General features: G+C 47.8%; 2 protein-coding genes across 3 annotated transcripts; one reads left to right on the top strand and one right to left on the bottom strand.

Moving 5' to 3' along the window:
* The first annotated feature begins 55 nt into the window (after positions 1 to 55).
* On the top strand, positions 56 to 2,475 carry MAFF (MAF bZIP transcription factor F). Its single transcript, XM_010711007.3, has 2 exons — positions 56 to 163; positions 895 to 2,475. The coding sequence occupies exons 1-2, from the start codon at positions 128 to 130 to the stop codon at positions 1,306 to 1,308; spliced, it is 450 nt and encodes a 149-aa protein (XP_010709309.1). The 5' UTR covers positions 56 to 127; the 3' UTR covers positions 1,309 to 2,475.
* A 376-nt stretch (positions 2,476 to 2,851) lies between these two features.
* On the bottom strand, positions 2,852 to 27,744 carry TMEM184B (transmembrane protein 184B). Of its 2 annotated transcripts, XM_010711031.3 has the most exons (10): positions 27,518 to 27,744; positions 18,115 to 18,375; positions 15,334 to 15,499; positions 12,088 to 12,178; positions 11,474 to 11,549; positions 8,687 to 8,778; positions 8,245 to 8,414; positions 7,297 to 7,491; positions 6,410 to 6,433; positions 2,852 to 5,395 (listed from the first exon to the last, which is right to left on the bottom strand). In XM_010711031.3, the coding sequence occupies exons 2-10, from the start codon at positions 18,313 to 18,315 to the stop codon at positions 5,154 to 5,156; spliced, it is 1,257 nt and encodes a 418-aa protein (XP_010709333.1). In that variant the 5' UTR covers positions 18,316 to 18,375; positions 27,518 to 27,744; the 3' UTR covers positions 2,852 to 5,153. The 2 variants fall into 2 exon arrangements, with proteins under 2 accessions (XP_010709333.1, XP_003202297.1); XM_003202249.3 differs by lacking the exons at positions 6,410 to 6,433; positions 27,518 to 27,744.
* Positions 27,745 to 27,863: the final 119 nt, after the last annotated feature.

Genomic DNA, 27,863 nt, shown 5'->3' with positions numbered 1-27,863 from the left:
TGTGCCATTATTATGAGCTTCGTATAAAGGTGGAGCTGGGCGGGGATCGGCATCACTCTCCGTGTCCCCGTGCTGGCACTCATCCGCTCTTCTCTCGGGTGTTTTATAGGGCCGGTACGGGACGACCATGGCTGCAGATGGGCTGTCCAGCAAGGCACTGAAGGTGAGCACTTGGAAAAATGAGGGATGTGGGGGGCCAGCAACAGGGTCCGGCATCAGGAGGTCCAGGATCACAGAATCACAGAATGGACAGGGTTGGAAGGGACCTCAAGGATCATGAATCTCCAACCCCCCTGCCACATGCAGGGCCACCAACCTCCACATTTAATACTAGACCAGGCTGCCCAGGGCCCCATCCAACCTGGCCTTGAACACCTCCAGGGACGGGGCATCCACAGCCTCTCTGGGCAGCCTGTTCCAGCACCTCACCACTCTCTCTGTAAAGAACTTCCCCCTGACATCCAACCTAAATCTTGCCCCCTCAACTTAAAACCACTTCCCCTTGTCCTGCTGTTATCAACACTTTCAAAGAGTTGATAAATCAGGATCAGGGAGTCTGGTGCTAGGGATTGGCACTGGGAGAAGTCCAGCATGAGGGATAAGCATTGAGGAGATCCAGCATGAGAGGCTGGCAGTAAGGACTGCAGCATGGGGGAATCACACTGGGGAGGTCCAGCTTCAGGGAGCTCCAGCGTGAGGAATTGGCACTGGGGCTGCAGCATGGGGGATTGGCCTTGGGGTCCAGCAATGGGGTTGGTGTTGGGGGGGGTCCATCACTGGAGGGATCCATCATTGGGGATGGAAAAAGGGGTTGGCATTTGGGAGGGATCTAGCACTGGTGCTTGGCACTTGGTGGTCTGGCATTGGGATCTCACCTGCTCCTCCACCCAACAGGTGAAGCGAGAGCTCGGAGAGAACACGCCGCTGCTGTCTGATGAAGAGTTGATGGGGCTGTCAGTGCGGGAGCTCAACCACCACCTGCGGGGCCTTTCCAAGGAGGAGGTGGCGAGGCTGAAGCAGCGACGACGGACGCTGAAGAACAGGGGCTACGCTGCCAGCTGCCGGGTGAAGCGTGTCTGCCAGAAGGAAGAGCTGCAGAAGCAGAAGATGGAGCTGGAATGGGAGGTGGACAAGCTTGCCCGGGAGAATGCTGCCATGCGCCTGGAGCTTGACACTCTCCGTGGCAAGTACGAGGCCCTGCAGGGCTTTGCCCGCACTGTGGCTGCCCATGGGCCACCTGCCAAAGTGGCCACTGCCAGCGTCATCACCATCGTCAAGTCCGGTGCCAACCAGGCTGCCTACTCCTAGTGCTGGCCCCGTCCCTCGGCTGGGCACTGTCCCCCCCAGGGCGTCTTCCCCTACATACTTGAGGCTCTCCTTTGCTGGGAGCTGCACCCCAAATCCTTCCCTCTGGTCCCCAGACCTCCGCTTGTAGGGAGGACTGCCACCATGTGTGTGCCGGGTGGGACAGCACCTTATTGGAGATCCCATGGGGGAAGCCCAAAGCCCGGCACTGCCCCGTGGTCCCATCCCTTGCTGCATCAGTGGGTGCGTGCAGGAGGGGATGAGTCCATGTGAATGGATGGAGGCAGGGAAACACCCCCACAGCTCCAAGCTGGCAGGAAAACACAGTGCACCCCATTTTTTTGGGAGAGCTGAGTGCAGGTCAGGCGCTCTCAGGAGCATGTACCAGAGAGGGAAATGGGGAGAAGGTTTTGCAGAGGAATGAGGATGAATGGGGTCAGCACTGGGCTGACCAGTGAGAAAAGGTGGAGATGGCAAGAGAACGTGCAGGTCGGAGGGGAACAGAAAGTGGCTGCAGGTTGGGGTGAGTGGGATGGCAAAGCACTGTAACAGCAGTGGAGGGGGACCCTTGGGCAGGAGACATCTGGGGGCTGTGAGACAAAAAGGAGATGCGAAGGGGCTGTTTTCTCCCCATCACGCACATCCTCTGTGACCTGAGTGGGACACTCAGCCCAACCGGGTGCCTGGAACACAGAGGCAGTGGCAGGAAGGAAGTGGAGGCAGCTGGAGTGCAGATAACTGCTGTTTTGCTGCACACAGCCCCGCTTGGATGGCCCCGCCAAGCCCTGTGCTCCACTAGCTCCAGGGCTTAGGCTGCACAAAGTGAGGAGACAGAGTGGTTTGGAGGGCAGAGCATCCCACTCCTGGGAGCTGCCTGGCAGGCAGCTTCTCCCTTGGGTTTTCCTCCAGCTTGGACATCAGCACAGAGGTCTGGGCATCGCCACGCCAGCCGCCCTCGGCTGCAGCCTCCGTCCCAACCCAGAGAGGTGCCCGCCCAGAGGGCACTGTTAGCATCCCCTCTATCCCACTCCCCCTGGGTTTATTTATTGCACGAACCTAAGTTATTTTCACGTCCTCTTTGCCATTCCGCCTCTCGGCACAGCCAGGATGTTGGTACAGAGCCGTACTTTATATTTTATATATGCAAATCACATTTTATCTTATATAGAGACAAAAAAAAAAATACTATTTATTTTCTGACTTACAGTATGTGTCCTACCTGAGTCCTCTGTATTTTGTAGACTTTACAAATAAAGTGAGTTCTTTTGTTTTTTTTTCCACAGAGAGTGCGTTTGGTCTTTCTTCTAGAGCTGTCTTGGGAGACCTTAGCGCTGTCTACAATGACCTGAAAGGAGGTGGTAGTTAGGTGGGGTTGGCCTCTTCTCTCAGGTAACAGCAATAGGAGAAGAGGTGATGTCCTTAAGTTGTGCCAGGAGAGGTTCAGGTTGGGTACTGGGGAAAATTTCTTCTCCGAAAGAGTGGTGCTGCATTGGAACCATCACAAACCCAAAATTGGTTCAGAGAAGTCACGCGGAGGCAGCTGAAGTACAATCTATATTATCTCTATATTTTTATTTGTCGTCATATTTGCTCATTTCTGCAGAGTATAACTTCACAAAGACCAAAATAGAGCGGCTTGTCGCTGAGCTCACATCAGTTAAACACAATAGGTACAAAACTAGGTGGCTCTTTCTTATTTATCATATTTTTTTTTTCAATTGTTTATATACAAAGAACTACTCTACATGGAAAAATAATAAACAAATCCCATGGGTATGTTACACGGTAAACAAAAAGGAAGGGCAAGGAGGGAAGGGAGTGAGCAGCTCTGAGGACCTACTCCTGGCCTCAGGCTACCACAAGCAGAACTGCTTGAGAGAACAGGAGATGCCCTCAGTCTCAAGCGCTGGGTTTTCAGGTTAGGGATTTGCTCCTCCAAACCAGAGTGGCTTCAGAGCTGATCCTTGTCCTGGTGCTGGCCTGTTGCAGGGGAGTGCAGGAAGCTCAGAGATGGTTTTCTTAGTGTTATAAAAAATATATATATAAAATTATAATGCATGGCAGCTGGCTGTTATCTGGGTGCTAGCTCTTCTCCAGGCTTCTCCAAAGGCAGCTAGTGCAACAGAGTTATACTTTAAACCTCTACATACAGGAAGCTTTGAGAATATCCAGATCCTATGCACAGCATATAGATGCAGCATATGTTTTAAAATAATGTTTAGAAAATGCTTCCCCAAGCCTGGAGTATCTTCAGGCTCTCAAAAGGGCAATTTCTGAGATTTCAGATCTCGGCCATCCAATGCAGCAAACACTGGGAACAGCCATTGGTTAAGTGACACTGGGACATCATCGAGGCCTGCAAATGCAATGGAAGGGAGGAAGGGGTTTTGTCCTCTAAAAGAGAGGGGAAGTTTAAAATAAGTACCCCACGCTAAAAACCTATTAATCAAAGCCACAGAAGATGGAGAGAAAGCTCAAACTTCAGTCCTGCTTTCCAGGTGGCTCACGGGATGAGGAGTTTTATACCAAGCCCACAAAAAACCTGGTACATAGTGTCTGTGTGTCTACTTAAGCAGTTACAGGTTTAGGAAAAGCAGGAGCCAACTGCCTGGTGTTGCAGGGTGTGCTGCTCCTGACCTGGTAGGAGTGCTGAGGAAACAAGCAGCTCTTTGCTCGCCATTGCTTGTGAGGAAGTGAATGAACAAGTGCAGCGATCAGGATACAGGAAGAAAGGTGAACTCCAGGCAGTAAATCAGACCCTGCTTCTCCTAGCAGAACAACAAGGGGCAACATGGAAAGGTGCATCCCTTCCCAGATACTCCAGTCAAAGGGCAAAACTGTGCAGCTTGCAGGGGAAGCCACCTGCAAGACACCTGGGCTGGGACCTGCTCTGATAGCTGCTGGTGCAATCCACAACTCTGAGAGAGGCAGCACTGTTGGTAGGGGGCAGGGAACAAGAGGAAAGAACATCTTAGTGTTCACAAATGCTCCTTTCCCCAAGAGGGATGAAAGGGCCAGAGCTGTATGACTTCCACCACCTGTCACGGCCAGTCCTCAACCCTGGTTAGCAGGAGACAGATGCTCCAGGCAGCATCTTGCCCCAGGAACACAGGGGAGATGGGAAGCTCAGACAACTGGTAATAGAAAACTCTGCCCTTGTGAGATAATAATTCCACCCCTGCTGAGCTCCAGCAGGCAGTTTTGACAGGGAACAGAGAGGGCAGAACAAGATGACAGTCCTGCCCTCTTCCCCTACACTCACTCAAGTATAGGCCCGCACAAGCAGCGCTTAAGAGGGGTGAGAGAAGATGTTCCATACTAAATATTCACTGCAATGGCTACAGAGGGTCCAATCTCCAGTCTGGCCCTCAGGAATGCTTATCACTGCATCCTAATCTCATTTCCCAAGGATCACAGAGACGTTAGTACCGGGGAGCTGGGGGTACAAGCTGTGCCTACATCAATCATTCAGGAAGAGGAATTCAAAGCAGTCAGGTCGTCCAGTTGAAAACAAAACATTTCTGGCCACGATTCCAGGCTCTGGCCAGTCACACGCCACATCAAGCTGAGCAGGTGTGGGAGGCAGAGCAGACAGTGGAGCTTTGCTTCAGTTAATTCCAGTCAATTGCTGCTGCAAGGAATGGGCTTGAGAAGCAAGTCTTGGCCATTCCCCTAATTCCATTCCACTCGTTGCGTCCGTACCCACAAACGCTAATGGGAAATGCCCACTTCTGCAATGTGCACTAAGAGGTGATATGACTTGCGCGTTTCTGCTTCAATAAATTAAAAAAAGAAATAAAAAGCAACAAAGGAGGGAAAATGATAGCTTGTGCTGGCAGTTTTCCCTCCTAGAACTCATCATCAGAGCTCAGCAAAAGGGTCTTCTCGTTGTCACGGGCACCTGAGCAGCTGTGGGAGCGTGAGATGACGTGACTGCCATTGCGCCAGGGCGGGCCGTGCTCCAGCGTTGACTGCTGGGTGTACTGCTGGTAGGCTGGGGAGAAGTTGTGGATCGCATCTTGGACGATGTCATGGGGGTTCATGGTCTCCTTGAGGCTGCTGGAGATGCTCTTCATGGGAGCACAACGACCTGTTGGGGTGTGACGGGGAGGAACAGGTGAAGAGTACCACTGCTTTCCCCCCCCGTATGCCTTAACGTGAAGGGAAGAACATGCACTCCTAGGTCCTGCAGAAGTTACTTTACAGAATTCCCTAAGCAGCAGCTGGGTGAAATGCCACACAAATAAATGGTGCCAAGTTTTATCAGAAGCGCTCCCAAAGTCTGAGCGAATCCAACTCAGCACCAAATAGGGGCCATGAGAATGGGACGTACAGCAACAACCTCCCCGTGTGTGACCTGGGCTGGCTCACGGGTGCAACAAAGACAGCCAGGTAAGGAGGTGCTTCTGTAAAGGCTTTTGGAAGTAAAAAAAACACAAACCTCAAGAAACTTCTAAAAATGGCAAAGAAATGGCATTTGCCATTCCCACTCACTGGAAATTACATTGATGGGTGGTATAAAAGCACCCACAGGAAAGAAATCATAAAAGGGGAGAGGAGAACACAAGAGATGAAGGAAGGGAACCGGCAGCTCAAGGCAGAACCACAGCTGGAGGGTGTCACAGCAAAGGATGCAGCAGTTGAAGCCAGTCCCACCCAAGTGCTAGGCATTTTTCTAGGAGCTGCCATTTCTCCCAGCTTCTAAGTTCTGCTTCTAGCATGGGCCTCTGGCTCTGCTCGGTTCTGAGGATGAGCTCTCCCAAAAACCAAGGCATGCTGATTAGCTGTAGCATTCGTGAGAGAAGGGAGACTGGGCTGAGAGGGAGCAAACCATCTCCTTTGAGAGCCTGCTCAGTTCTTCAGGGAGAAATGTTTCATACAATCCCAACATGAACGCTCTAAAGGTGTGTTATGCCACTATCAAGGGCTCTTTGACAATGTATCCAGACAACCCTAAAGCAGCTGTGTGAGGCAGTCGGATTACAGATCTACAGGAAGGGGAAAAAGGGACAGAGCAGGAAGTAGGCAGGCTGGGAACCAGGACAGAACAGCATATCCCAGTTAAAACCAACTGAGACAAACACACAGAGCATGCTGCACCTACCGTATGGCCCATATGATGGAACGGCTGCATCAGGGACCAGTGGCCAAAGCAAGGGAGAGAAAAAAGGGGGAGGGGAGAGATGGAGAGACAGAGAGAAAAAGAGAGGAAATAACAAGAACTGAACAAGACCCACCACCGAATCATCCCCAGTGTACAGGACAGCAATTTACCCCTTCAATACACTCAGGTCTCGCCTCCCCTGGCTGTAGCCACTGCTCTTCCTAAACCTCTGGGGCCAGCTGGGATGGAGGGATTATCTACATGAACACTTCCTCAGGGCTGCTGTCTTCCTGCAGCTCAGCACAGACTCCCATCCACCCCCAACAGGAAGGAATACCTTCATTTGGGGAACCAAAAGCCCCATTTCCCCCAAAAATTCCACCTCTATCTTCCCCAGAATAAGACTTCTAGCAGCTCCACCTTCAAAATCATCACAGGAAGATCCTCCTCCTCCAGGCAAAACATATTGCTAAAGCACAGCCTCATCCTCCTGCGCTGGAGTCAAAACAGAGCCTGTTTCAGGCCTTGTCCCTCCTGCCTCCAGACTATTGCACAATCTGGAGCAATGGAGTTCCCCTTTGGGGAGACAGGAAGGACAAACCCACTCTATTGAAAGGATGCAACTTCATGCTACCCTGAGGTCTGCAACAAGCTATCATGGGTGGCATACTAGGGAACTGAAAAGGGAACAATGCAATTCAGGAAAGGTTTCTGGCCTGCAGAACTGTTGCACAATGCATCGGCTCGGACACCACGGAGGAGGGGATGTGATGTTTTTCAAGCATGTAGGTTGAGAGTCATATCAATGTGCTGGATCCCAGAGGGATCAATCTCCACCCAGTCTTGCTACCAAGCAGACAGGCCATGTGCACTGGCATATTTCTTACCTTGTGCATCAAGTCTCTTGTCCGCATACACCTTGTATGTGAAGGCATGGCGCAAGGCAATGGCTGCAAAGAACATCTCCACACAAATGATGAAGTCCTGATATCCAGCAGCTACCGTGCCTTCACCCACAGACACGTTGGCAGAGTGGATTTTGGGGATGGCACCACACTTTTCCAAGATGGCCAAAAGCATCCCTAAACAAAGGAATAACCTCATGTAAATGTGCAAGAGAAGCATGACACTCAGTTGTAAGAAGGATATTTTCCCCTGTCCATATACCAGGTGGCTGAAGAATTCCAGAGAAGACAGAAAGCTTGTGACCAGATGGCTCAACATGATAAACTAGACAGCTTATTACTCTGTCTATACACAGGGAGGATGGGCCAAACTCCAACAGCCTAAATTCCATCTAAGTTCATACTCAATTAGTCTTTGAAGTGCAACTCAGTAAACCAAAGTAGGGCACTGAATAGGGAAATGCTTACAGCCAATTAGTAGGAAGCATTAAGCTGAGGTGGAATTTAGGCTCTCTGATGTGGCGTCTGTATCATGATGTGTCTGTATTCTGAATGTCCTTCACAAACACCAATATGTAGTAATGTTTCTGCAGCAGCACACGTTGCAGTCAGCTAGCACAAGAATCACAGATAAGCTACTACAATTTTGTTTACAGAGCACTAAAAAGGTTTTTAGATGCACCACTTTAATCAATAAAATGCAGCACGCAGATAAAACCTCAGCACCACGTGTTACGATTGTTTCAGAAATGCAAATCAGCTCTCCCTAGGAAAAGCAACAAAAGATTACAAAACAAATACAACAACTAGAAAAAAAAAAAAAAAACAGAAAGACATTTTGACTATTAATCATCTGCTCTATCAATTCCAGCATCTGAGTCCCTGCACAGAGCTCTTTGTGGCTATAAAGCGAAGGGAAGAGCAGCTCACCTTGCCAGAAGGAGAGGAAGATGACAGACTTCACCATGAAGAACTTGAGGACTGGGCTGTAGGGACTCAGAAGCTCACGTGTGGCAAAGTAGAAAAGGAAGAGGGCATACAGCGCCAGGCTGACAGAGATGTTGTAGATGATCGTCACGTAGAGGTAGCCGCTGGTTACACTGAAGAGAGCAAACACACAAACACCTGAAAGCCCAGTATGATCCTTTCCCCTTGCCACCATCACTGGGGAATACCAGGACTCCCATTTCCTTCCTGCCTCTCTGCCCCATTCTCTCCCCAAAACTAGAGCAGAAGAAACCTGAAACCAGCAGGCTTACCTCTGCCCTCTCCTCTCACACGTACAAATTCAGTTTATGTGCATTCCCATCTTTTCCCAAGGCCCAGCAGAGAAAGGGAAACTGAAACCTCCATTCTAGCCAAACATACTTACTCAAAGTCACCATCCTGGTATTTGTCAAAGGCCTGAAGGATGACTGTGCTGATCGCCATGAGGGGCTTCACCACACAGAACTGCAGGGTAGCCTACAGGAATAAGAGAAGGGGAATGAGAAGGCAGGAGGTGAATGAGGCCACCATTCAAACAAGCATCCAGTGGACACAGTGACCTGCCATGCAAGGCAATGCAATCCAGCCCCAACAAGGAATCTGACACTTGCTTATCAACTGTGTTTGAGGACTGAAGCATCTAAGAGGAGACAGAGGAGATTCAGAGGAAGTATGTGTGCTATTTGCTTGTACAGGACAGAAAGACTCTAAAGCTCTTGGGATCTGCTCTATCTATTCTGGCTGTAGGCACTACAGGTATAAAGCATGGCTTCCAAGAGGAACTCTCTCTCAAAGCCAGCACAACCTCCATCCTTCTGGAAAGAGGGAAGTTGAATGCTGAGGTCTTAAAAGAGCACAAGATCGTGAACCTAAAACATCACTCATATCTCCTCAAAGAAGGCTGGAACAGCCTGGACAGGTGCTGACCTGCACGCATGCAGGGAGGACTGTGCACAGAAAGAAGGCAAAACCAAAGAGGAATGATTGCTCTGGATACAATGCAATTTGTTAGTGGTCATAAGACTTCAAGGAGATTAAAAACCCCAGCACATGCCAGTTAGTGAGTCACTGTAAAGATGTGAACTGGAAAAGGTCAGGCTAATTGGTAAACACTCTGTCCTCTGAGCTTCCCCTCCTTCCAATCTGCAGATGGCTTAACCATTTCTCTGCAATCCAAATCATCACGTTTTATTTTTAGATGCTTCCCCAGAAGATGCTATGGCATACAGGAAGCATGTGGATTGTGTGTGACCCAGCTGTGAGGGTCACCAGACACAGATCCACCTACCAACCTCGATGGGGACAATTTTAAGGAAATGATCTGTCCAGATTTTACATCACAGCCACCAACCAGCAGACTGCTGCAGGATCTCAGGCAACGTGTGCAGGCTGACTGACCCCCACGAGGCACCTGTCTGAGAACAGCTTGGGGTGGAGAGAGGGGATGGAAAGGAATGGTTGTAATACACAGATACCCTCAGGATTAAAGGGACTGGGAAAAGCAGAAAATACAGGTGGAGGAGGTGGGAGGCAGCACTAGAGATGCTGAGGGCCGGAGTAAGATGGGCAAGGTGCTTCTTCCAGCGCATTTCTCTTCCTGATTATCACACTGGTGGGATCCTGCATAGATTAGCATTGAGATCTGCTCTGTGTCCCTCTCCTCTCCAGGACTTTGTCTTGGAAGGTCTCACTCACCAATCCTGGAAGTCCAGAAGTACCAGAAAGTGAGTCTTGGTGTCAAAGACCTCTCACCAAGGCAACACGTAAGCTCGAGCCAAGAAGCACGGAAGTACTTAGCACATCACTTTGCAAGACACCTCCCTCACTGCCTCCACAGCAGAGTTGGCTGTATGCAAAGGGCTGGCCTGGCTAGAAGAACTGCTGCCAGATAACAGCAAAGCAAAAGCAAAACGTCCACCTAAGCCAGAGTTAATAAATGAGCTAAAGATTTGCAGAAGCCAGCAAAATGCCTAAGAAAAAGTGCTTCTAATTTTCACTGTAGTGGGAAAAAAAAAACCCAAACTTTCCAAACACACTCATGTGCAACCCACGTAGATACTTGCCAGAGGCTGCGGGACATGAGAAACAAGAAGTCTAAGGGAAATTCTCACTCCAGCACTCCTTCATCTTGATGGGTGTAATGCCTTCTTATGACATGTTTAAAAGGCAAATGTTAACAATATTAGAAGCAAAAAGATTGGCTAATGCGTGGGATCAAATGTGGGGTGTACAAATGAAGAGCAACAAGAGAAGTAGCATACAGGGAACAGTTCAGAGAAGAAAACAAGTAAGGCATGAGAGCAGAATACAAAACAGAGACAAACAGTACATAGAAGAGAAAGATGTATTCCTTTCATAAAGGCCAATCTGGATGTTACTATGAATCTGCATTGTACCTTTGATGTTTCTCCACGCTGCTAAGACAGAGATAATGGGGACACAACGTGGAGAAGAAGGAAGGGCAGAGATCTAGCCCCAGAGACTGAAATGACAGTGAGCTGAGCCCTTTCAAAGCATCAGACGTGCTTCATGTTGTCTCCAGAGAAACCTCATGTGATCATTTTGGTCAGTGAACAAGGCCTTAAAACTCATCTGCTGTTTCTAGGCAGCCAGAGGTGACTGACCTGATGAGCAGACAAGGGCTGTATCATGGTTTAGATCTCTCTTGTTCCCTCCCCCTCAACATACCCAGTTCAGCAGACAGACATGGTGAGCAATACTTGGTTCCTCCTAAAAATCATTGTACTGTGCTTAACCTCCACCCCCTCCTCTACTCCTAGCCATGACAGCAGCACTGTGAATTTGGAAGGCTGTTACAAAACTGTTGGGTGTCTGCAACACAACACAGCCATCAATCTCTTAAAGTTGGGACCTCTGTAATCCCAAAAGGGAAGAGGAAATCCCAGGGCTAACATTAGATCCAGGAGATAAACCCTGTCTTTTGCTAGGCCTTCTTAATTTGGGCTGAAGTAGGAAATGTTAATGTATCTCCAAAAAAAAAACAAACAAAAAAAACCACCACACTGTCTCAGCAGCCTCCAGGCCTGTCTCAAAATCACGTTATAAATCCTCTAAAAGGAACCTCAAAGTTCAGCAGCAAAAAGGCAACACTGCCACCCTGCCACACACCTCATTCAATTCTGGAGGACGGCACAGCTCCTTCAGCCCATACCTGTTTGCAGAATCTCAGGAATCCAATTGAATAGGTCTTTCCCCAAAGGCAGCAAGTCCCATATACGCAGCTGGACCTGAAAGAACCACCAACAGATTACAAGGATTAGAAGCAAGACCTGGGCCTGAGCGCAAGATTTCTACCCTCTCTGCCTGCCTCCTCTGTAGCAGTCACAGGACTATGATTTCTCCAGTTATAACTACAGCTACAGTCACAGCCTCTTTCAGAGACATATTTAGAACAACATTCTGACTCCATACTCCAAACATTTTTACAATTTATTTTAAGCTGAGTAGCAGGGAAAAAAGCAGACCCCAGAGGAAGCGCACACAACCAACGGAAGAGAGGAGAGATAGAGAGGAGGAGAAAGGAAGAAAAGGAACAAAGGACCAAGCAGGTGTTCAGAAAAGCTGTGAATCAATCCAACTAGCCTACGAGGACACAATCAGCTTGACCTGTCTTGGAGCAAGATAGTGGTAAATCATTGCTAGCCATCCTGCCCAGACCCAGCAGGCATTTGCCACCTGACACGGTTTTTAGGGACAGGGATAGACACACAGTAGACTGACACAGAAGGATTGACACACTGTGCTGCAAGCAGAATAAATACTCACTCGATTGGTTTCCCTCTGATCTCAGACATAATGGAGCTCTCCCCTCCCAAGTACTCATAGCAGAGGCTGAGAAAGTTGTATATTACAAAGGCTGCAAAGACATCAATGAGAGTAAAATGACAACCAACATCAAAACAGGTGCAAGGACCGAGAGAGCAGGCAACAGACCAAACATCAGCAGGGACTGCTTATGCAGCATCTTTCCTTTTAAAGCACTCCAGTTTGTTTTCACTGTATTTAACTCCCTACCTCAGCATTCAGAAGACTGGCTGAACTGGAGTTTGGCCAAGGTCCCAGGCCAGATCTACTCCTCATGCCAAAAGGGTCACAGGACCATTTAAAACTGTGGTCAGCCTGTTTTACTTGGCAGCTGTAAGATGTCACTCTTTACAGAGTTCCTGTGCATTATTCCAGGACATTAAGCTAGTACTAAATCATTAGGAAAAGTTATTTCTGATCCATCAACCGTATCTCCTACTTTTGCCCTTTGAAGTGATGAGCACTATCTCTGAGGTGATGAATTGTAGACATAAAAGTTGGAAAAAGTGTTTCCACCAATCAGTGAAACTTTGTTTTCATGTCTGGTGGATATTTTCAACAAACAGGCTTTGTGCTTCATTTTCTCAGAAAGCTGAAACTTCTTGTGTACTGAACAGCTCTCTTCTTGGGTTACTTCTGTTCTGCCTCCCTCAGCAAGTTGGTACAGATGAGGAAGAGCCTCCTCAGACTGATCACTAATACTCTGCTCCACTTCAATTCTTTTCAATGCTCAGCTAGCTGATACACATAAAAGGAGATGAAGACACAGCGGAGAGGACTCTTATCATAATTACTGACCTGTTTCCTTTTCAAGGGATCCAAAACCACTTAACTGTGCATGAAGTCTTGGCTGCCACTCTCTGCACTTCTCATAATCACTATTGGATCAGACAACACTTCTCTCAGCTTTATCTTCTATGATACTCAATTCCAAGACATTCCCTGGAATGCCACTACTGAAATCCTGGTTTGGGCCTCTGGCATTGACATAATACAAAACCAAAACAATTTGGGATGGAAACAGAAGTCTCAAGGAACCCTGGAATAAGAACAAAAGCCTAATATACTGTGCTGAGAACCTGACCTCACCAAGTAACGAGTTATTAGACCTCAGGTCTATTTTACCACCTGGAAGAACTTCCACAGTTCACTGCCAGCACGGACTCTAATTTGTTCTATAAGCATCCAAGCTATGCCCTAGAAAAGAGATACTCAACACTGCCCAAAATGCTCAGCCTCCAAACATTATATTAATGGCTTCTAGACGTGCCTAGCTGGCAAGAATGCCGCAGCACATAAAAGCCTGTGGTATACCTGCTTCTACTTATGTAACTGGGAAATTGCTATTCCATCTGTAATCTTAGTTACTGACCAGAGTTAGGTATGTTCACAGTGCAATGACTCTGTGAAAGCCATAATTAGGAAAGAAAACACCAAACATGGAAAAGTTATTTAAATAACTGCGGTAAGCTCTTTTGCCTGCAGTTTTCCTGCAGCTTGGGTGACAGCTCCAACCACTCAGAGGAAGAAAAGCAGAGCTTTTCCTATTACCCTCCAGTGACCCCTGCACTCTGATGTGGTCATTACAATACCAGCTGCCCATTCCACAGAAGAGGAAGTAAACAAAAAGCTGAGGTGGGAGAAGTATCTGCCCCTCCACCCCCCAAAGAAACAAATGCTAATTATCAAAGCAAACCGCAGCAGCAAAACAACTGTTCTCCCATTCCTGATCTGCAGTCACCAGATGTATTCACATCGCTGGTGTAACAAAAAAAATCTACTCATGTCAGTGATACTGCTTTCTGTACAAACCTGGCTGCTGGAGTCACATGGAAAGAACACCAAACCACGCTCCTCCTAACACACACTCTGAAATGAAACCCATCAATGGCCCAAGATAGATTTCAGAATGTATCAGCAGGGTCTTCTGCTGTATTTCTCTAACAGAGAATTTTCTAACCCAACAGTTCCCAACATAGAGTCTTCGTAAAAATAACTAAATAAATAAGTGAGGAGGACAATGGCAAAGGGAGGAGAGAACAAAGAGGCAGTTCCAAAGCAGTCCCCACAGAAAGCAATGGAGAACTTGCTGGCTGAATGTGCTCTCACCTCTACCTGCAGTCCCTTCGCACAGCATAACATGCCGAGGAAATTGGTGAGCTCTGGAGCGTGGGCTGCCTCCTGAGCAGAGGCTCTGATGTTTGCAAACTCCCTATGCGAGGCAGAGGGATAATGGCTGTTGCTAGGAGAGGAGTTTTGCAGCGCAGCAGGCCTCCTTGCTAGACCTACACATGCACACAGGGCGGGGAAGTAGGGAGGAACAACAAAAAAAAGAAAACCAGGCCCAAACAAAGCTGCCTTCTGAATTGTGTGCACACGTTTGCCATCTGCTGCTGCTGCTGTGTCTCAGGGTACTGTCCTGGATGTGAAGGAGGGCCACTGGTCCTTTGAGCTGATTAACTTGTTCGCAGTCAGGGGCACCTCTCTGCAATGCAGATCTCACTAAAATGATTTAATGCAGGTATGGTAATAAACTGCCCTCAAAAGCATGCTGCCAGAATGCATTCTCTCCTGTGGGTGGGCAGAAGGCTCTTTTTTGGATGAGATAGAAGAGATGTTTAGATAGTGTTTATTGCAGAGTATCTGTTTCTCTCATATAAAACGTTAGTGGTATCATCTGCAGCAGATGACCAAAAACGAAAGCATTACTAACTCATCCTCTCTTGCAGGACTGTGAAGCACTTCACCCCTCAATAACAGTAGCACATGGAGGCTATGCTATGCTGTGCCATCACACAAGGGGCCACAAGGTGAGACAACAGGAATACTTCACTAGCAAACAGTCCAAAGCAAGCATCTGGTTACTAAGGGCTGTTCTAAGAGTTAGGAACTAATCAATCCCTTGCTTTAAACACCCACATTTTTTGCTTTATACCTTCCTGAAGCAAAGGACCAGAAAAATCATACACTTTGTCTCTGCAGAACACAGGAGGGAAAGCTCAATGTATCTTGTCATGCTCAAAGACCAGGAATCGATGAGGTGTCATTTTTCAATCACTGAGCGAGCCATGGTCAACCAGTCAGACACCTCATAAGACTGCATCTCAGCAGACGATGGAGATGTTTCTCCTCGTTCCTAACCAGGAGTAACAGTTCTCTCATGGTAGAGACTTCCCACCTCCCCCACTGTGTCTGAGCCCTCCTTACCTTCATAGCAGTCCCGCACTGTGCCAAAGTAAACATAGTATTGGTCATTGGTGAAGAACAGGAGACTGAGCCATGAGTCAAAAGCATAAATGGGCACAATGAAAAGGATCCGAACGATGTAGCGTTGTTCATTTGGGCAGCTATAGCAGCGAAGGTGCATGTAGATCTGGGAAGATGGAGAGGGAAACCAGGGTCAGCAGCACGTGGAGTAGAGAGGAGAAAGTGGAACTGGAGTGCCAAGTGGGAAAACAAATTCAGTAAAACAACTCTTGGTTGTCTCAAGAAACCTCAAGGTGATAAGCATTAAAAAAAACGCTGTTCCTTATGGCATTCATACAGCATCCCTTAGTTTGCAGAGAAAGGAAAGGAGGAGGAAAAAGAAGTGGAAGCATTTCTAATTTAACTTCTCGTTGGGAATGATCACGCCGTTATTATCAACACCCTTCCCTTCTTCTTTTGCTCATCATTTTTTTCCTGTTGCCAATCTCACGTTCCTATGAGAAAATATTTTAAGTACCTAAGATTGACAACACTGCAGGTTCCTTTTCTCTGAACAGAGAAGCACACACAGACTGTGAACACGCTCACTCTTCAAGCACTTTTGGATGTTTTTAAGACTTTCACCTGAAACAACCTGAGAGTGCCCTTCACAACAGTGCAGAGGCAATGTTCCACAGCCCATCTGCTCAAAAACTGCCACGCAGCACATCTGTGACAGCATGGCCACGAAGCCTCAGCCACCAAGGGAGCACCGTGCCCAGGCACCGGGCTGTGCTCCAAGGAAGCACACAGCCACACCACTCACTTTGGCTGTCTATGCACATGCCAATCCCCGCAAAGTCATAGGCTGAGGGCAGTTCAATGTCCTTACCCTCCCCATTCTCACTGCCCACAGTTTTTTGGCCATGACTAAATCCCACAGTGAAGCTGCGTTTTTCACAGGACGCTCACCTGGTAGAAAAGCTATTCTGAATCACAAAATCATTAAGGTTGGAATAGACCACTAAGGTCATCTGGTCTAAACATCAACCCATCACCACCACGCCCACCAATCCATGTCTCTCTGTGCTGCATCTACATGCTTCCTGGAAACCTCCAGGGTCGGTGACTCCACCACAGGCATACTCTGAAGATGAGCACCAGTCCTGTAATGGCCTAATAGCACAGCAGGAGCTTCAGCTAGTGTTGCAGGTACACTCTACAGGCCATGGAGGCAGCAGAGGGCACGTTCTCCAGAGGCCAGGCCTTTACACAGCAACCCTAATCAAGCTGCTGTCGTGGCTGCTGGAATTAATAGCACCTTGTTTGTTACGTATCTGCCTCATGACTGGCTGATCTGGCTGCCTGAAGTAACACAAGCATTTGTTTGCAGCTTTGCCCTCTATATGGGTGTGCATGTGATATGAATGTGCTGTGCAGATTCTACGGGGTCTAATAAAGCACACGTTGATGACCTCATCTTTCTCTTGTGAGGGAGAGGAAGTTAACTCCTTTCATATCTCTCTGCCTCTTGGCCAGGTTCAGTCAAAGTTGACTAAAGGGCTCAAAATACATTTCTTCCCTCTCCCCAGCCCGCAAGGATCTCCTAAAAACCTCATTCCTGTTAAGAACAGGTTGAAAATAAACTAATGCTAACTTAGTGATATTTTTTCCTTGTGACAATCCCAGTGACACACCTCACCCAGCACAGGGACAGCTGACACCCGGGTTCAGATGACTCCAAGCTTTGCCCTTGGGATGTCACAAGAGCCTTGCAATCCATGTGCCTACGAGAGCACTTAGACAGGAACCGCTTTCCTGTAACAGGACGACAGCGTGCTTCAGTCAACAGAGTCTCTCCAGCACTGACCTCCACCATTTTTTCTTTAGAGAAGGGCATCAATGCCTAACCACGCAATGCTACACTGCATAGTAAAGATTTTCTTCCCACCCTTGGTAGGTGATCAATTTCTGCCCCGAAACAGGAAGACCCATGGCACTTGCAATTGTTACCCAAGCTGGTGAAACTGCAGGTGTTACTCTTTCTTATTCATCAGTGACTAATCCACTTTTGGGCTTCACTATCCCCTGTATGTCATCAACAGGCAGTAGTTTTCTAGGCCCCAGTCATCACTCTGGAATCTATTGACCAACAGGTACAAAGCACAGGTTGATAAATAACAGGGCTTGCGTTTCCCCACTGTTTTTCAGTTCACATGACAACCGCATAAGAGAGAGGTACAGAACAGGATGAAGCATTCGAGTTGTTCTGGCTCCCAGGGCACCTACCCCAAAATGAGGGGAGGGGAGAAAAATTAAAACAAAATGTTTCCTGCTACTCCTTTCCGCAGCAGAGTTCAGCCTGGGGAATCCATTGGCACAGTAGATCAAAGGAGGTATGTCAAACAACAGATGACCAGGATCATTTAGCTAACAGCTGACACAACAACAAAATGGCTAGCTCTAGCTAGCTACAGGACCTGGGAAAGGATGGTTTGAGAGAACACACCTTTCTGCAAACATTCAAGAGAAGGCCAAATGTTCTGCACCTGCTGGCTGTAAAGTTTGTTTCCTCTCCAGTCAGACTACAGAACCTGGGCAGAAAAAGGCCTTTATACAAAAGCTCCCACCTTGACCAGCACAAATAATGCATTAGGACCCCAAAGAAGAGGTTCTCGTACCACCTCAGAGTCCGCAACCCTCCATAACATAGCTGTATCTGGCAGAGATTTGCAAAGGTATCATGTATTCCACCACGTGGGGAAAGGGAGAGAGTCAGAAATAGCAGTGACAGGGTTTTACCTGATGGCAGGTGATGAGCAAAGCTGTCCATACAAAGAAACCTGAGATGGCCTGAGCAGCGGTGGTCATGAGGAATATCGGTTGCTCCACAGCTGTGGGGCTGCCATCCTCTGGCAACCAGGAGAAGTTGGGAGCCACAGCTGGCGTGGTGGCGGCTGACCCCAGTCTGGGGGCTGCGGTGACATCAGTCATCACCATCATGGTGCCTTTCAGTGTGAGGCTCCACCTGGGATTGCCGAAGAACTGCCCAAGAGACAGGACCTGCCACGAAAGAGAACCGACAACTACTGAACTCAGCTGGAAGGACTCGGGAGCACAACAGTAACAATGCTTTGCCTGCTCATGCTTTATGAACAGGACCTGGTAAGCCTGCCTGTGCCACCTCTTATATACAATACAACAGACCACACGGTACTCAGGAACCTCTTTTCCACTTACAACACAGCTGTCATCCCCCACCTGCAACAAAAACATGTAAGAACAAGATGAACACCACATTCATGTACTACAAGGCAAGGGGGGCAGGAAAGCATCCCCATCCCTTCCACAAGCAATCCCTACCTCTCCTAATGCCATTCTGAAAGCAACATGCAGCCCAAAGTGCTTGCATTGGAAGGATACATGCTGAAAGCTCTCCTGGCTAGAAAGAAGAGTGTGTTTGATGAAAGCAATGCTTTTATCAAGCACCATATGGCATGGTATACTTAGTCAGCCTATCACTAACTCTGCTAACTTCGCATCATTTTCTCCGTGATGTGAATTTAGCCTGATTGGTGTTTAAAAGCCAGCTGACCCATGAAAACACACCCAGAACACACATATATGCAAGATTACAAAGCAGCATTACCTACGGATGAAAAGCTGCTCTCATTCAATGGAACAAATTCTTACAGGTCCAAGTTCTAAAGCAGCTATTATTTTCAATTTGGTCATAAGGAGGCTCTAATGTGACCTCTGGGTTGGAGGAAGATAATCCACTTAAACCAAGATCACAAGCAGACTGCCATTGGCTCTGTGAACCGTAAGAGCTGCTTTTGCTGTCGTCGTAGCAAAGACACTATTACCAAGGGAAACAGCATCATATTGCCTCCTGACAACCTCCTAATAATTTTGGGCATGCCCTTTTTTGTAAGAGTGCACAACTGCTATGGTTTAATTCGTAAGATAATTGTCAAACTTGGCTTTTCTTAGCTCTTCCCAGTCACTCTTTTTCCAAGATATTTCTTGGAAATAACTTCTAAGTTCCAGCTTTCCATAGCTGCACATAAAGTTGCAGGAGGGGCAGGACTTGGAGCTCCACTCTTATTCAAGCTACACCAACAGCGCAGCCCCAAATACAACACTGGGCACATCACCAGAACAGAGGAACTGAAAGGGAATAGCTCTGCTTCTCTGCACTTCCCTCTTTTATAAGAAGCTGAAACAGCAAAAAGGGTTAAGCATTCAGAAGCAAGGACGTTTGCAAGTTCAAATTGTATACATAACCTTAATACTGCCCTCTTGTGATTGTACACCAACTGTCTTTAATTGACTTATTATGCACTGTTCCTTGCTTAATCCCCTTTAATTCACACAGTCATTGCAACCAGTAACTCTTTCCAGCACTGTGTTTGAAACAAAACATGCACAGTTTCTTCAGTGGGACTCTACTTCTGTTCCCCTGCCCCAACCCATCTGAGAGCACCCCTTGTCCTCTTGTCCTCAGGGCAGCCTCAGGACACGTTTGCATGGGTCAGTACTACTTCTTGATTATAACCCTCAGCTCATTCTCCTTCCTAGTGAAACACGAAGGAACGCTGCATTCCTGAACATTCAGAATTAACACACATGTCCAAATTATCCCTTCTAATCAGAGTAGTGAGGCACTGGCACAGGTTGCCCGAAGTAGTGGTGGACACATCCAGGGTCAGGCTGGAGGGGCTCTCAGCACCTGATCTAACTGCAGGTGTCCCTGTTCATTGCAGGGGAATTGCACTAGATGACTTTAAAGGCCCATTCCAACTCAAATGATTCTATGATTCTATAAGTGGACACCCACCTCCATCACAGGATCACCCCTATCACAGCACCTGCTTCCTGTTGTGCCTGGGGAAAAGGTCCGACATCTACAAAGCTATCTCCAGTTCTCCTGCATTTTCCCCTTTCTTCCACTTTGCCACTACAGTTAGGCAGGAGCCCAGCTCTGGTCAGCCTACTGGATGTAATCTCTTTCTGTGTGCTCCTCCCAGCTGGCTGTATCTTTGCTGTTGTTTCTCATGCATTTTAAGCTACACGGGACAACCATCTTTTTGTTCTCTGCCTGCAGAGCTCCCAGTACTGTGAGGTACCAATCCAACGACATTACCATATGGCAAATTAGGGGCATTTAGAAACCTACATCAATTAATTTTGTATTGCACTGGGAATCCGATACATTATAAATTTCATAGGAGAGAATAATAATAAAATTTGGAAAATACCTTTAGGATCATCTAGCTCAACCACCATGCCCACTAACCACGTCCCTCAGTGCTACATAATCTTCACAGAATCACAGAATGGCCAGAGTTGGAAGGGACCTCAAGGATCATGAATCTCCAACCCCCTGCCACATGCAGTGCCACCAACCTCCCCATTTAATGCTAGACCAGGCTGCCCACAGCCCCATCCGGTTTTGCCCACGGTACCCACATGAGCAAGCTCAAGTAGCCATAAAGCCTCGCTCACTGTCCCGGGTGGGAGAGGACAACTCAACTCCCTGCTCCCAGACATAAGCCTTCAGTTCCTTGAGAAGTTTCTGGCAGAATTCCTCGTTATTCCATCACATCCTGCTTTCTCTTCCAGGTCACTGCTTCCATTTACAAGGGAGAGTAAAGTTACTTGCACCCTTACTCCCCCCTCTCTGGATTTCCCTCTGAAGCTTTCCCATCTCCAACTTACTACCTTGCTCCACCCGGAGGTGACCCACAATACAACACATTGTAAACATCAAGGAGAATGCGTAACCAGGAAAAGCACTGCGTGCTGGAAACTGGACCATACCCAGAAAGTCTGTCTGGGTAGAATTATAAAGGTTAGTAAATATCTCTAAGATCATTCAGTCTGCCAGCCTATCCCCACCATGCCCACTAACCATGTCCCTCAGCATCACATCCACACGGTTCTGGAACACCTCCGGTAAACACAGAGGGCTCCGCTTCAGGAGTACCAGACTCTGCTCTCAGAGTAAGAAGAAGAAACAAAAAAAAGAAAACCACGGGCTAATTATACCAAGATAGCTATCCTGAGATGCCAAACAGCATTACCAAGACCCTTACAGGGAAGGGGCTCCATCCTGCACAAGAGCGGTTCTGCTGCTCGCCGGCTGCGCCCATACGGCCCGCGGCCACAGGAGAACAGCAGCGCAGTCGTTCTCCATCAGAAACAGATTGCCATCCCTGTGTCTTTTGGAAACAGAGGCCTTCTGTCCCTAACACTAACACGGCACTTCTTCTACCAAAAATAAACTCGGAACAGTAAACAGAAGGAATCCGGCGCAAGTGGAAACAAAAAAACTTCATGTTTGGCTTGCGTCAACGCATGGAAAATGTTAGCAGTGAGGAGGAGCTGCTTCTACATCAAGATAAACAGCCATAAATACACCAAGCCCACTCCCGACACTGCACAAGAGGAGGGAAGTGGTGCTTGCAGCACTGGGTCCCCAAATTCCTGCGGGTTCTGAAGTGCAGCACAGCTGACAGTGGGACACCAGGAGTGAACGGCAGCGCTCTGAAGCTGCTCTCTGCCATCTGCAAACACAATCTGCGCTTTTAAAATAGATCATCTCCTCTGAGGCTGAAAGTATTTCATTTCTAAACTGCTGAGAGAGCAAAGAACGATACACAAAGCTATCCTGGGAACGAGCCTTAAGCGCTCAGCCTCCGTCTGTTACACGGGACAAGCTAAGAAACAAACCCAACCTGGCTGTGAGGTCCTCCTGGATGGCTGTGAGGTGAGGAGCTGCTCCTCCTTGTGCCTGACCCCACACTTACCACTGTGCAGCGGGTGATTTCAAGTCAGAACTTTCTGCTTTTATTAGACCACAGGGAGAAGCCTGGCATCAGTTGAAGTAGGAGCTTTGTGGTTTTCAGAATGTCCCCTACATTTGGAAGGAGTACAAGAACGCATGACAAAATGGTTCGAGGTTTATTTTAGACTATTTTAATTATAAGAATGCCCAGAATTGCCAGCTGGGATCAGCTCCTTCCATTGTGCCAGGTATATACTGCAAATTTGTAATTGATTTAACTTCTTTTCAACCCCCAAAGGCACAGCATAGCCAGCTGATCTAGCAAAGGGTAGAGAAAGCAAGAAGGAAGGCAGGACTAAATAATGCCACAAAGTGCCAGAGCCACTGGTGCAGATCAAATCAGTGATAGCAATAAAAGAAAATCAAATGCTTTTAAATTTATTACATCTTAAATTGCTTTTGCTCTCTGGGGTGGCATCTACTTTAGTAGCTACAAGACATAAAAAGGCCTCAACAGTGTGTTTTTAAGCTCTCCAATCACACTCCTGAAACAATCTGTGAGCTACGTGTGTGACCAGCCATGCAATTTTGGCTAGCGTGACTTATTTACATATTACTACTCACACTGGACAAAACCTTCATAACCTCAAGCTCCTGAAAGTTGCTCTGCATCACATACCTCATCCCCATGCATGTAACGCCATCCTGATGTGAGCTGTTCTGTGCTCAGCTAGGAGGGATGTGCTGTTCATATTGAGAGAATAGCAGCAGTGAGGTCAAATCAGTGAGTTCAGCATGTGGGGAACAGCAGAAGGCAGGTGCTGGAGCTGGGCATCCAGGAGGGCTCTGGTTGTCCAGGTAAAGGTGCACCCACTCTATGCCACATCTAAGAGATAATCGCACACCTGAGTACAAGCAGGAGTGTACAGCACACACGCAAATTTCAGCAAGCCTGTGCAACCTCTTCTCTCATTTTAAGAGAATCACAGAATATCTTGAATTAGAAAGGCCCCAGTAAGGATCCCTAAGTCCAGCTTTCAGGAATGACACATGAATCCTGGCTGCTCCCAGCTCCCACCACCCCTCCATTTAGCTAACCCACCCTAACGCAGTGCTGTTTCCCCTCCGCAGCACCCATTTAAAACTCAGGATCAACAACAAAACCCTTTTACCCCGAGCCGCACACTCTTCTTTCCAGAGTTTTTTTCTGCTCTATTAATTTCTGTTGTCTCGCTGTACTCGTGCAGCCCTCCCCCCCCTCTACCCTCCTCCTCTTTTTTTCTTTTTTAGCTGATTGACCCACATTGTAATAGGTCAGCATCCAACATCCAGTCCCTTTTTTGGAAGGAGACAGGAAAAAGAGAGAAAAGAGGATGGAGAGGAGGAGAAGGGATGCTCTCATCCTTCCGTCTGCCCTTTGGGACTAGGGCCGTGCTCTGCATCCCTTCGCCATGTTTCTCACAGCTCTGCTTCATATGAACCAGCCCAGCCCTCTACGCCTGGGAGAGAAACATAGGAAAACTACAGATACGTTCTGCAATTGGCAAAGGGGAAAGAGGCAGCGAGAGAAAGGATGTGTTGCAAACACTTGCGTCCGGTGCCACAGAGGAAGTTTGCCTTTCATCTCCCACAATCTCAAGAACAAAAACAAATCAGAACTTATGCCACCACTGTTTGCATTCATCCTTCCCCATTTCAAAGTGTTGAGGCACAGAAGACGAGTCTTGACATTGCTACAGGGTACATAGTTACTCTGTGAAGCATCACTACTCTTGTTTTGTCCCAGGTACATTTTTCATGTCCCCTGTTACTCCACCAAGAAAAACAAAGATTCAACAGATCAGACTTCTAAAAGCAGAAATAGGAGCTTTGTATTCCTGGACTCCTGGGTGAGGAGGAGAGCTCCTTCCCACAAAAAGAGGCAAAGCCCTATATAAGGAGAGAACCCAGACATAACATTTCCTTTACACAGAAGTTACCTCTGGAAGCTCAGAAGCAGAAAGTGATCTCTAGGGAAGGAAACCAACCTCAACCTGATGCCAAAAGCACAGTGAGTAGAGACAGGAGTGGAAACACCCTCGCCTGGCCTTTTCTGAAGGCTGCTGCAAAACAGTATTTTTCAACAGTCGCCACCATTAGCCATGCGTTTTCAGCAGTGATGACCAAGAGCCTGCATGATGCACTCGTAAAAACCTGCACCAACTGAGGTGACCCACTGTTTCACAGCTGCTAGGACGGCAATGCTGCTAGGAAAACGTTGCCCACGCAGCCCATCTTTCATCAGCACAAACAGTTGGAAGTCTGAACTATATGGTGGGCACTGTGCATCAGACCAGCCAAGACTGGCAATGTGCTTCACAGTCTTTAAACTGGCATGCAGCCTGGCATTATGGTGTTGCAAGAGAAAGGTTGTCTTCTTCTCTGGTCTAACTCTGCGAGTTTGAGCTTTCTGCTTAGTCAGTCCTGATGTAGTGGTCAGAGCTGATGGTTTGTCTGGGTTCCAGAAAATTCAGGAGGATCTCCCCTCTCTTATCCCAAAAGATAGGGTACAGTGCACATTACTTTACCTCTGAGGGCCACATCTTCAGCTCCGTACACAGCTCCCTGGTTGTAATCTGACGATTCACACAAATGAGCTGATTAAGACACTTGATGTGATATGCATGGCCGTCACCACCGCTGAAACGTACCACTTACCACCACACCGTGCTCGCATCCACTGTTTGGTCTCATCAATGTTCAGCAAGCATTAATGAGTGTCGGCAGGTGCCATTTTTTCCACATGGAGGAATTCAGTGACACACCTTTGCTTCATAGGTACTTCCACATCAGACACCGTTTGGTCAGATTGCCCCTCTGCTGCCCTCTGTCACATGGCAACAAAACGTAATGAAATACTGATGAAAAGGTTCAAACTCCACATCCACCTCTGATGTCATGGGCCAACATCATAAAACAGAAGGCATTCCTTCCAGAGCAGCCCTTGTCTATGAATAATTTCTGGCTTAAAGCTCTGCCATACAATCAGTGCCATCACAAAGATGTTGGAACAGAGGAAAGTCTGAAAGTCAGGTGGAGAGAGTTCACTCCCAGCTGTCTTAGGGCAATTAGCTGCCAGCAGCTTCACCCAACTCTAACCACTCTTCCCTAACAAAACCAGCCACAAAGAGATGAGATACGGTGAGCCATTAAGAGAAGAACTCTCTCTTTTCCATCTCATTTTAAGTGACCTGGAGAGAGAAAGGTACTTTTATCACTACTGCTTAGGCTGTATTTGTGCTAGAGATGAGCAGACAACTGCAGGCTCCCAAGCTATCAGCTCTGCAGCGTCTGATATCATCACGGCATGTTTAACAGCCTTGGAAAGGAACAGTGGCATGGCAAGGTCAACTTTTAAGGCATTACTTCATCTCATCTCCTTCCCAAAGCTTCATTGCCACGCTAGGTAATGTGTGGCATTTTCTTTGCTGCACCACAGAGGGTTTTTTTTGTTTATTTTTTTGCCACATACAGTATAAAGTGCCAGATGCACAACACAGCCAAGGAGGGAAGAATGCTTTCAGTTTAGAAAAGGCAAGCTGAAACTGTGATGCCATCTCTCTCTGCTCCTGGTCACTCTCCATTATCCAGTGTCCCCAAACAGCTGATCCTTTCAGTGTAACCAGAATCCCACGCACTGTGACTGTAAGATGATAATAGCAGCATCTCCATCCTTTCAATCCAGAGACAGATTTGAGGACGGGGAGACAAATATGCACTTCCCCAATGAGTTAAGTGACATTCAGTGCTGCAGGTAGAACATGTAAGGTATTTCCTTCTAGAATTTCCTGTAAATTATGCCCCTGTGGGGCTTTAAGGATCTGGCAACACCCAGGTGCAGCAAGGCTCCTGGGCAGCTTGCCCACATGCTGCATTTTCCCCGAACATGGTTTGTTCTGTTGCCTTCTCAGATATTTCACTTACACTATCACAAACAAAAACCCCTCAGAGGCTGAGCTGATTGTTAAAGACCAGAGACAACCTTGCTGGGAGCAAGTACTTATTCTCAGGAGGAGGATGGCTAGTAAGAGAGGCTCCTGGAAGGTGGTTGGAGCTCACAGCCTACACTGGCAATATTTCACCTCCAAAAACATCCTGAGGGTTGCTGTGCTGAAAACATGAACGGTTGCTCCCTCCTAAATTAGTTCATAATTAAAACAGAATGAAAAAACACTTCCAAAAAGTGCTTCCAGTCTAAGCAGTATCATATTTTACTGTTACTTTACCTGAGTGTTTTAATCCTCCTTATCACTTTCAAACAGCCTTCAGAGCCCTGCACGTTCTGGGAAGATGTAACACCTTGGCAAGAAACTGTTCACCTTCCACAAGAAAGCAAACCCCAAAGAGTTTGGGAAGAAGTAAGAACAGCACGTACACCACTTCTTGATTGTAGAGACTCAAGGCACACCTTGAGCCGATTCAAAACACTGACTTCAGTAGCAATGCATTGCCCATCCCCTCACCAACACCAAACCACCTCTGTTCCAGACGCGCAACCAACCACATGCTGCATACGTGTCACTTAAGGTTTGCAGCATGATGGTATCAATGGTAATAAGTATTTAAAAGCTCCTCCACTAGACCAGAGTGGATGCATCCTGTATTCCTGAGGACTCCTGAAGTAGATAGCTGTGAGATATCATCATCGCACCACTCCTTTAAGCCATAGTGTTTAGTGTCAGTAGCATCCTGAAGGTGTAAATTTTCCCAAACTACTGCACAAATACAAATCTTCAATATAATGGATATGAATAGCAGGAGTGTTTCTCAAGAGATTTCTGTCCCCTTCTAGGAAGAATGCTAAGCTCTTGGACTCCAGGATAAATTCCAGCAGCACAAGTTCAGTGGAATAGATAACTACTGTGTCAAACAAAAGTCAAGTTTTGTTAGCAGGATGTATGCTTGGTTAAAGTTTCATTGATCGTTGCCTACTTAGTACAGAATAGGAAACAGACATTCCATAGAATCATAAAATGGTTTGGACTGGAAAGGACCTCAAAGCCACCCACCACCAGCTCAGGCTGCCCAGGGCCCCATCCAACCTGGCCTCGAACCTCCAGGGATGGGGCGCCACAGCTTCTCAGGACAAAACATTTCTACTTCCTCTGCAGATGCTGTTCTGCCGCTGATCACACCTTATTTCTTTCTTCAACACTTCTCCAGGAAGAAGCCTGTCTTCTTCAGCGATTACTTCCAACTGAGCTCCACACGTGGCAAGAACGTTTCCAAACTTTCTTCACAGCGCTCCCACCTTTGCTATCTCCTCTCCATCTCTCGCATCTCCTCCTCCCCCTCTGACAGCTTCACCACCTTCCAAGGAGCTTTCACAAAGCCGTCTGAAACCCACTCCATCCCTTTTCCCGGATTACGACTCACCAGAACGCAGCGACACGCACAAACGTCCCCATCCCTTCAGCTTGTCAAGCCTGAATCACTCCTCACAGGACGACCAGAACCTCCAGCAGGCTCCCAACCCACACGTTACAGGAACGCGCTGACAGCCTCCCCATACACCTACACGGCACCCACGGAGCAGGCAGACTCCCGCACGACCCCACACGAGGCAACACAGGAAGGTGACACCCAGCAGCAGCGCGGGGGCTGCGCGTCTGTGCGGGCAGCACCGCCCTGAGGGGAGGGAGCTGCGTGGGACGCACAGGCCCCACCAGGCCCCGGAGTTGGCAGAGGCCGCCTCAGTGAGGGGGCTGCTGGTTCCCTCAAG

Source organism: Meleagris gallopavo, chromosome 1, assembly GCF_000146605.3.
Source record: "Meleagris gallopavo isolate NT-WF06-2002-E0010 breed Aviagen turkey brand Nicholas breeding stock chromosome 1, Turkey_5.1, whole genome shotgun sequence".
Taxonomy (NCBI): domain Eukaryota; kingdom Metazoa; phylum Chordata; class Aves; order Galliformes; family Phasianidae; genus Meleagris; species Meleagris gallopavo.
This window is presented reverse-complemented; position numbering and strand designations above follow the sequence as displayed.

Coding starts and splice junctions, on each gene's coding strand:
- MAFF (XM_010711007.3), top strand. CDS start 128: ATGGCTGCAGATGGGCTGTCCAGCAAGGCACTGAAG. Junction 164..894: donor TGTCCAGCAAGGCACTGAAG/GTGAGCACTTGG, acceptor TCCACCCAACAG/GTGAAGCGAGAGCTCGGAGA.
- TMEM184B (XM_010711031.3), bottom strand. CDS start 18,315: ATGATGGTGATGACTGATGTCACCGCAGCCCCCAGACTGGGGTCAGCC. Junction 11,550..12,087: donor ATCAGAGGGAAACCAATCGA/GTGAGTATTTAT, acceptor TGGTTCTTTCAG/GTCCAGCTGCGTATATGGGA. Junction 8,415..8,686: donor TACCAGGATGGTGACTTTGA/GTAAGTATGTTT, acceptor TGCTCTCTTCAG/TGTAACCAGCGGCTACCTCT.